Genomic DNA, 10,000 nt, shown 5'->3' on the forward strand with positions numbered 1-10,000 from the left:
CTGCGTGCGAGAGTGTGTCTGCGTGCGAGAGTGTGTCTGCGTGCGAGAGTGTGTCTGCGTGCGAGAGTGTGTCTGCGTGCGAGAGTGTGTCTGCGTGCGAGAGTGTGTCTGCGTGCGAGAGTGTGTCTGCGTGCGAGAGTGTGTCTGCGTGCGAGAGTGTGTCTGCGTGCGAGAGTGTGTCTGCGTGCGAGAGTGTGTCTGCGTGCGAGAGTGTGTCTGCGTGCGAGAGTGTGTCTGCGTGCGAGAGTGTGTCTGCGTGCGAGAGTGTGTCTGCGTGCGAGTGTGTGTCTGCGTGCGAGTGTGTGTCTGCGTGCGAGTGTGTGTCTGCGTGCGAGTGTGTGTCTGCGTGCGAGTGTGTGTCTGCGTGCGAGTGTGTGTCTGCGTGCGAGTGTGTGTCTGCGTGCGAGAGTGTGTCTGCGTGCGAGAGTGTGTCTGCGTGCGAGAGTGTGTCTGCGTGCGAGAGTGTGTCTGCGTGCGAGAGTGTGTCTGCGTGCGAGAGTGTGTCTGCGTGCGAGAGTGTGTCTGCGTGCGAGAGTGTGTCTGCGTGCGAGAGAGTGTCTGCGTGCGAGCGAGAGTGCGTCTGCGTGCGAGACGGTGTGTGCGGGCGTGCGAGACGGTGTGTGCGGGCGTGCGAGACGGTGTGTGCGGGCGTGCGAGACGGTGTGTGCGGGCGTGCGAGACGGTGTGTGCGGGCGTGAGACTGTGCGTGCGTGTGTGTGTGAGACTGTGTGTGTGTGTGAGACTGTGTGTGTGTTTAGAGTTATAAGAATATATATTTTTATAAGTTATAAAAATATTAAATGAAAGTGTTTTGATTTCAGAATTCTGATCCTCGGAGGTTCAGGTGGAGTCGGAACATTTGCCATTCAGGTAATAAACACATTTAGATTATTTTATGTTTATTTACTTTCTGTCTGCTTTAATATTTAGAATTTTGTATTTTTTAGTTTGCTTTATATTTTCGTTCTTTATTTACCTGACTTTTATTGTTAGTGTATTTGCTTCTTTTGTCACTGATGACAAAACTAAATTCTAATTTAAGTTAAAAATGTTTATTTTTAAACTCAGCTACATTTCTTTATTAATTAGACGTGTAAAGAAACATAAATTAAGGTTCTATTTGTTTATTTATTTCTTTTTATTTACAGAATGTAATTCTTTTGCATTTCTTCTTTTTTAACCTATTTATTTTCTCACTGTTAAACCATGTGTCTGTGTCTGTCTGTGTGTCTGTCTGTGTGTGTGTCTGTCTGTGTGTGTGTCTGTCTGTCTGTGTGTCTGTCTGTCTGTCTGTCTGTCTGTCTGTGTGTGTGTCTGTCTGTGTGTGTCTGTCTGTATGTGTGTCTGTATGTGTGTCTGTGTCTGTCTGTGTGTGTGTGTCTGTGTGTCTGTCTGTCTGTGTGTCTGTCTGTCTGTCTGTCTGTGTGTGTCTGTCTGTATGTGTGTCTGTATGTGTGTCTGTGTCTGTCTGTGTGTCTGTATGTGTGTGTCTGTATGTGTGTCTGTGTCTGTCTGTGTGTCTGTCTGTGTGTGTGTGTCTGTCTGTCTGTGTGTCTGTCTGTGTGTGTGTGTCTGTGTGTCTGTCTGTCTGTGTGTCTGTCTGTCTGTATGTGTGTGTCTATGTCTGTATGTGTGTGTCTGTATGTGTGTGTCTGTGTGTGTGTGTCTGTGTGTGTCTGTATGTGTGTGTCTGTCTGTATGTGTCTGTGTGTCTGTCTGTGTGTGTGTTTATGTGTGTGTGTGTGTCTGTGTGTGTGTGTGTGTCTGTGTGTGTATGTGTGTTTGTCCCTGTGTCCAGCTGCTGAAGGCGTGGGGCGCTCACGTGACAGTGACGTGTTCCCAGAATGCCGAGCGGTTAGTGAGGAGTTTAGGGGCAGATGATGTGGTGGATTACAGCAGCGGGCCGGTGGAGAGAAAACTGTGTGATGTGGACAAGTGAGTTTTAGAGAAAAACACAATAAATAAACACAAAACATTTATTAATCCTTTATTAAACATTTTTAAATATTTATTAATGATTTATTCAGGGTTCCTTTATTTATTATGCATTTATTCATCATGTATAAAACACTGAGCCGCGTCCACATGACATTATATATATATTTTTATTAAAGCACACAAATCTTTTTCTAAAATAAAATCATATTCTAAAATGTTACAGAACATTATATTTATTCTCTTAAATCTTGGATATCAAACAATATTAAATGTATATTTTTATATATAAAGGAAGTAATTCTGTGTTTAATGTTTAATGTATAATTCAGAGAGAAGATGTTTGTTCAGTAGAAAATGTGCTCTGGTGAATCTGTATTGGGTTTAAGATCAGGACACTTCATAAACATCGAGATATTGAAGTTAAATTAATTCTAATATATTAATAATTAATAAAGAGATTATATTCGTTCTGCACTTTGTCACATGGGTCTGAGACGAGCTTTAAAGTCGCAGCAGAAATGTTAAGAGGGAATAAAAATCATGCTCAGATCCTAAAAGAGGAAACGAAATGGAAGTATATTTAAAAAAGGTCAATAATCCAATATTAGAGTTAAATTAGTCTTAACGTCATGGTTTTGTCTGGCCACGCCCACTTCTCTCTCACACACACACACACACACACACACACACACACTAATGTCCTCTGTCTTTTCCTCCGTCAGGTTTGATCTTGTTCTGGATAACGTCGGTGGAGAGACGGAGAAATGGGCGCTAACGCTGCTTAAGCCCTGGTCCGGCGCTAAGTACGTCACCTTGGTAACGCCGTTCCTGCGCAACACCGACCAGCTCGGCCTCTGCGACGGCATGATGCAGACTGCTGTCACCATAGCAACCAAGGCAGTAAAGGTAGACAGGGTCGCTTGGGTGATCCGTCACTTACACACAGGGCTACAAATCAGTAATTGTGATGTCACTAAATGAGAGAAAGAGAGAGAGATGCAGACACAGACAGACAAAGAGGGAGAGAGAGAGAGAGAGAGAGAGAGATGCAGACGGACAGAGAGAGGGAAAGAGAGAGGGAGAGAGAGAGAGATGCAGACAGACAGAGAGAGAGAGAGGGAAAGAGAGAGAGAGATGCAGACAGAGAGAGAGAGAGAGAGAGAGAGACACTGACAGGGAGAGAGAGAGAGACAGAGAGAGAGAGATGCAGACAGACAGAGAGAGAGAGAGGGAAAGAGAGAGAGATGCAGACAGACAGAGGGAAAGAGAGAGAGCGAGAGAGAAAGAGAGAGAGATGCAGACAGACAGACAGACAGACAGAGAGAGAGAGAGATACAGACAGAGAGAGAGAGAGATACAGACAAACAGAGAGAAACACTGACAGGGAGAGAGAGAGACAGACATAAAGTGCAAGAGAGAGGCAGAGAGACAGGCAGGATTCCTCCTCCCCCATAGAGACATACAGACAGTGTGCGTGTGAGAGTAAGACAAACAGAAACACACACACACACACACACACACACACACACACACACACACTGAGACTAATAGACTGAATGGGTGTTTGTGGTTGTTGTGGTTGTTTTTTTCTGTGAAGTTGAGTCTCTTGTGTTCTGTTTTCTCAGTACATGCATGTTTCTACACACACACACACACACACACACACACACACACACACACACACACACACACACACACACACACATATCAATGTAAGAATGATGGTTTATATGAGTGAACTTTCTTCCTCCTCTCCTCTTCCCCCCCTCCGTCTCTCAGCACCTGAGTAACGGCGTACACTATCGCTGGGGCTTCTTCTCTCCGAGCGGCTCTGTGCTGGATGACGTGAGCGAAATCGTGGACACGGGAAAGGTACAAATCACCTGTAGTGTGACAAAGCACTCAGTACTAGTTAATACAGTTGAGGCCAAAATTATTAGCCCCCCAGGAATTTTGGAACATTTTCCTAAAGATCTTTCCAATGTTTGCAGCATTGATAAAACTTGATATAATCAAACATTCGCCAGTGCTATTTAGTAGCTTTTGGTACATTTTGGAATATAAAATACATTTTTAGGCTTGCTTTATAATCAAATATAGTGAAAATGGGGTGGTCAAAAATATTAGCCCCTTGTGAATATTTGCTTTCAAAACACACCCAATTAATCAATCAGCTTTCAAAACACACCTAATTAATCAATCAGCTTTCAAACCACACCTGTGCAGTCAATTGGCTTCCTAACAACACCTGGGCATTCAATCAGCATTAAAGGACTCCAAGGAACAGGGCACTTGAACACATTATTGGGAGAGACTACTTTTACTCACCATGCCAAAGACAAAGGAAATCAGTCTTGAGCTCAGAAAGAAGATAGTGGAGGCTCATGATAAGGGGGAAGGCTATACTGCCATTTCCAAGCTTTTCACAGTGTCTAGAACCGCCGTACGTTGCATCATTGCCAAGTACAAGGAGACAAATTCTGTAAGAAACAAACCTGGGCGTGGTCGTAAGCACAAGATTTCAAGAACCCTGGAGAGGAAAATAGTCAGAGATATCAGCAAGATGCCCCAGACATCTGCCAAGATGATTGTTGCTGACCTGGCCTCTTCTGGAGTTGATGTTTCAAGGAACACAGTTGTGAGGGCTCTTCATCGTGGTGGGCTTCAGGGCCATCGTCCCAGAAGAACCCCTTTACTCAAACAGCGGCACATCACAGCTAGACTGAGGTTTGCCCGTGAACATTTGAAAGGTAAAGATGAGTTTTGGGAGTCTGTGCTTTGGTCTGATGAGACTAAACTGGAACTGTTTGGGCACATGGATGTTGCTTATGTTTGGCGAAGAAAGGGTGAGGCCTTCAACCCTAAGAACACAGTTCCCACAGTTAAACATGGTGGTGGGAGCATCATGCTGTGGGGCTGTTTTGCAGCTTCAGGCACAGGGAGCCTTGTTCGGGTGCATGGCATCATGAAAAAAAGAAAATTATGTTGACATTTTGAGGGATAATATGCAGAAATCTGCTCGTAGTCTAGCCTTAGGTCGTCGCTGGGTCTTCCAACAAGACAATGACCCAAAGCATACATCGAAATTGGTCCAACAGTTCCTGAAGGATACCAAAACAAAGGTCCTGGAGTGGCCCGCACAGAGCCCAGACCTCAATCCTATTGAGAATCTGTGGCGAGTGCTCAAAGTGAATGTCCATGCTCGGAAACCACGTAATTTGGACCAGCTGGAGCAATTTGGAAGACCAAATGGAAGAATGGGCTAAAATCCCTCAGGAAACCTGTGCCAACCTAGTAAAGAACTACTCTAAGAGGTTGTTGTCAGTTGTGGCTCAGAAAGGGTTCACTATTGACTATTAATGACCGGGGGCTAATAATTTTGGACGTTTCATTTTTGCCCTTTCTTGTTTCAACTCACTATTTCAATTAAATATCCTAATCAAACTTAGTGGAGATTTTGTCTTTGTTATTTTGGAAACAAACACACTATAAAACACTTGTTGTTAATGGTCATTTCCATGGAGAAATCAAGAGTTTTGTCTAATTTCATAAGGGGGCTAATAATTTTGGCCTCAACTGTAACTAGTTTAATTAGTAATTAGCAGGATGTCCGTGTTGCGACTAAAACAGGAAGTGGTTCAGGCTTCACAATGCCACACACACACACACACACAGTTGTTTATCTACCATGTCAGGATGTCTCTGGTATCCTGCCACAACAGCGTCAGATTCGAGAATGGGGCGTGTCCTAACGTGTGAAGGCGGGGTTTGATTTGCATATTCAGTATTGTGATCGTATTAAACAGTTTGTCCCGATGACGTGTTCTGAAGCGAGTGCAGATGTAGACGTGCACTTTAACAAAAGCTACACTGGTAGCTATAAGCTTCTGTTAGTCACAAACAATCAACACTCCATTGTTAAAATAGAAATACAGGAAGAGAAAGAGAGAATGTGGTCTCGTGTGTGTGTGTGTGTGTGTGCGCGTGTGTGGGGAATCAGTTGATTGTTCAAGTGGCAAATAATTTCCACTCCATTACTGCCATGGTGATGGTGCACAATGATAACCACCATGAGCTCATCGTCACTACTCATTATAGCACTGATTTCAGGAAGCTACTACTGAATGTCCTCTATCAGTCTCTCAATACGTCTCTCCTGTTCTATTTCTTCCTTCACCTCCTTCTCTCTCTCTCTCTCTCCATAGATACGTCCGGTGGTGGAGGAGACGTTCCCCTTCTCTCAGGTCCCTCAGGCCATGCAGAAAGTGGAACAGGGCCACGCCCGTGGCAAAACCGTAGTAACCATCGCCGAGGACCGGCCAGAGTAACCGACAAGGAAATGGGGATCGCTCACTGTGGATAGATCAGTCTCCATGGAAACAGAGACAATCCAGCAGCTCGGCACTAACGCGGAGTCTGTGTGCACTGATCAGACCGATCTGATCTGATCTCACACTCAGAACACATTTACATGAAGCAGGTTAACACATGACTTTCAACCATCACTAGACACACACACACTCCTCGTCTCCAGTGGGCGTGGCCTGACACCGTAGTAATACTGTTTCGTAAAGCAGCTCACTGCTCATCACTTTTGCATAGAATCTTAAGAATTTTCCTTCAATCTTCATCTGTCGAAAAACCGTCCCATATTTCCCATAATTCCTCTTTACCACGCGAACAGACGTCTAAACGTGTCCAAGTGCCGAAGTTGTTTAAAATAAATCGTTTGCAATAACAAGCAGCTGTTTGGATGAAGTTGTACGGCGTAGCAAAAAGTTCTACAAAATGACAAAAGCTCACAGAGAATCACACGAATAACGAAGCTGAAATGATCTGGATGTTTCTCTAAAGAGGAAATTGTTTTCAGTGATTAAATCTGTTTAGTTTTGCAGGTTTAGAAAGACACTTCAGAGTGAGAGGAAAAGTGTCAAGATGTTAATCTGTGTGTGTGTGTGTGTGTTTTTTTTTGGGGGGGGGGGGGGGGTGTTTTTTTTTCAAAAAACCTTTGGAAAGCAGTCTTCAAAAAAAAAAAAAAAAAACACGAGTGTGATGTTCTAATTTCACACCTCTGGGCTCTGTGTGTGTGTGTGAGAGAGAATAAAGTTTTAAAACAAATTGTTTGCCGCTGGATTAATTGAGACATGAATAAAACATTTTATTCTTAAAAAAAAAAAACAAGAAATTTTTACAGCTTTCAGAAGAAAATGTACAACAATGAGACAGTGAGAAAGTGCAAGAAGAGCAGAGGACTGAAGAGCAAGGCACTTTAAAGGTGAGTGGTTTACAGTATCAGCTCAACACCTCGTTTTAATTTTAACACACTCACAGAGTCCATGATGCTCAGAGCTGTGGTGTTTGAGCGCCACCTGTGGTCATCCTGCAGCATGACACGTCAAAAAAAAACATTTTATTTTTTCTGGGTCACGTCCTGACACTCAGGACCGTCCTTATAGACGTGGAGCTGCACCACAGGGCCCACAGTGAAAGTGTTGGTTACTGCACAGCCCTTTCCAGATGTTACAGGAGCTCCACCGTCCACCTCTGGTTGGGTTTCTGCTCATCAAAGGAGTTCAGGATCACCTGGGTTTTATCATACTGCTGTCCACCTGGAAAACAGGAGCATGCTAACAGTTTAGCTCACTAGCACATGATTTAAACGTAAAAGCAGATTGTTCACAAGTACACCGAGCATCAGCATAGTGAAGAAGGAAATAAAACAGACTTGAAAGATGTGTCACTTATTTCCACCTTAAATATTGGCAAGCTGAGAAACATCCTGTCTGTATCTGATGCTGAGAAGCTAGTTCATGCTTTCATGACCTCTAGACTGGACTATTGTAATGCATTACTAGGTGGTTGTCCTGCATCTTTAATAAATAGGCTACAGTTAGTCCAAAATGCAGCTGCCAGAGTTCTCACTAGGACAAGAAAGTATGACCATATAACCCCAATTTTATCATCTCTACACTGGCTACCTGTTAAGTTTAGAATTGATTACAAACTGCTGCTACTTACGTACAAGGCTCTTAATGGTTTAGCTCCCATGTATCTAACTAGTCTTCTAACACGTTACAATCCTTCACGCTCTCTGAGATCACAAAACTCAGGACTTCTGGTAGTTCCCAGAATATCTAAGTCTACTAAAGGTGGTAGAGCGTTTTCTTATTTAGCTCCCAAACTTTGGAACAGTCTTCCTGATAGTGTTCGGGGCTCAGACACACTTTCACAGTTTAAATGTAGATTAAAAAACTCATCTGTTTAGTCAGGCGTACACATAATACATCCCATAATATTGTGCTCTAATACATCTGACCAAATTCAGATTATCATCTAGTGCTTGTTAATATTTATGAACAGCAGCTACGTTAATTCCTCTCCACTGCTTTAGACTCTGCGATACTAAAGAGGAGATGTGAACTCCATGTGGTCTTTGAGGACAACAACCTCCTCATCAACACAACATTTATCAGACTGTATATTTATAATCACACCCCCAGTGTCACCCAGATGAGGATGAGGTTCCCCTTTGAGTCTGGTTCCTCTCAAGGTTCCTTCCTTTACCATCTAAGGGAGTTTTTCCTCCCCACAGTCACCTGAGTCACCTCAGACTTGCTCATTGGGGATAAATACATACACATTTAAATATATCTAATATTAATCTTGAATATTTGTATTATATTAATCTTTATATTAATCTTTTGTTCTATGTTTATGTTCTGTAAAGCTGCTTTGAGACAATTGTTAAAAGTGCTAAAACATTAAGGGTATTTGTGATTGTTGGTAAAGAAAGTATTTTATAGACCAAGATAACAGCTTGTGTGTCTGTAACATCACACATGAACTCAAGAAATGAATAATAACTAAATATTAATCAGAAGGCTTTAGCATTTAACACGCTGCGTGTCTTTGCCATGGAGAGATTTTATTTACTGACGCCATGTTTTAGCACCACGTGTAAATGTAACTGCACTACCGACATCGGCCACAAGGTGGAGACACGTCCATGTTAAATGTCTCAGCTTTGTTATAAAACTTGTACATGTTTATACCGAATAAATAAACATTACAAACAAATGCCAAAGTTACAAGTTTAGGAAAAATACTATTTCGTCAATAATTTGAGACGTGAAGTTAAATACAGAGGAAATGTTTATACGAGTTCAGACTGCTTGCATCACATCCATAACGGGAGTTTGCTGGCCCCCTGTGGTCATTCTATGACATTACAGTCTACTGAACACATTCTGTACATCCGAGAACATACAGCTCATAAAAGTCTCTTTTAACTGGTTCTGTTCCACTGTAATGACTGAAATCACAGCAACAACAGAAAGTAACTTTGCGACAAGCCAGACTGCGAACACTAATAATAATTAACAACGCAGCAGTTCGCTGTAAATCTTCTGTCGTGGATTAATTGCTGGAGCTTTAGTGAACATAGTGTAGAGAAGATTTAGGAGTAAATATACATCATAAAACAAAAATTATTTACTAAAATCTATTTTTGCTTTCTCAGATTTTATTTGGTTTGAATTAGGGATGTACCGATCCGATATTTTGGATCGGTATGAACGCCGATACAAGCATTTTGAGTGGATCGGGTATCCGTAACCGATCCAAATCCGATACCCGTGGTCATGGGCGTCGGAACCATTATATGCGGGTGGGACAGGACCCACCTACTTTTTAAGACCAATAATATTGGACCCACCCACTTTTACCGTCTCTATTCAGCGCAGATGTCTTTTTTTTTATTACTTTTCAGAGCGCCGCCAGTCGAATCCATTCTGCTTGATGAATTCCCTAATAAACTAAACTCCATTCCGTGTTTTACCTACAGCATTGACCACGCTCCTGCTTCCTGAAATCCATGGGCATCGGAACCATTATATGTGGGTGGGACAGGACACGCCCACTTTTTATTTGCTTCCGACGCCCATGCCCGTGGTGGTTGATTAATGAACAGCAAACATCACAGACTGTGGCTTAAACTTATAAGAAAAATACACTTATAGATTAACTTGCATTAATGAAAATAAATATAATAAATTTTATAGGA

The 10,000-nt window shown here is 42.6% G+C and overlaps 2 protein-coding genes across 4 annotated transcripts in view; one reads left to right on the plus strand and one right to left on the minus strand.

Annotated features, from left to right (window-relative positions):
• Window positions 1-6,895, plus strand: part of rtn4ip1 (reticulon 4 interacting protein 1) — a 14,356-nt gene extending 7,461 nt beyond the window's left edge. For both annotated transcript variants that reach the window (XM_060880630.1, XM_060880629.1), the window contains exons 6-10: window positions 822-870; window positions 1,799-1,935; window positions 2,661-2,844; window positions 3,718-3,810; window positions 6,144-6,895. In XM_060880630.1, coding sequence (XP_060736613.1) covers window positions 822-870; window positions 1,799-1,935; window positions 2,661-2,844; window positions 3,718-3,810; window positions 6,144-6,266 — 586 coding nt within the window. In that variant the 3' untranslated portion in view covers window positions 6,267-6,895. The remainder of the gene's footprint in view (window positions 1-821; window positions 871-1,798; window positions 1,936-2,660; window positions 2,845-3,717; window positions 3,811-6,143) is intronic.
• A 176-nt stretch (window positions 6,896-7,071) lies between these two features.
• crybg1a (crystallin beta-gamma domain containing 1a) overlaps window positions 7,072-10,000 on the minus strand; it is an 81,231-nt gene continuing 78,302 nt past the window's right edge. For both annotated transcript variants that reach the window (XM_060880627.1, XM_060880628.1), the window contains one exon: window positions 7,072-7,547. In XM_060880627.1, coding sequence (XP_060736610.1) covers window positions 7,459-7,547 — 89 coding nt within the window. In that variant the 3' untranslated portion in view covers window positions 7,072-7,458. The remainder of the gene's footprint in view (window positions 7,548-10,000) is intronic.

This window comes from Tachysurus vachellii, chromosome 10 (genome assembly GCF_030014155.1).
Source record: "Tachysurus vachellii isolate PV-2020 chromosome 10, HZAU_Pvac_v1, whole genome shotgun sequence".
In the NCBI taxonomy this organism is placed as follows: domain Eukaryota; kingdom Metazoa; phylum Chordata; class Actinopteri; order Siluriformes; family Bagridae; genus Tachysurus; species Tachysurus vachellii.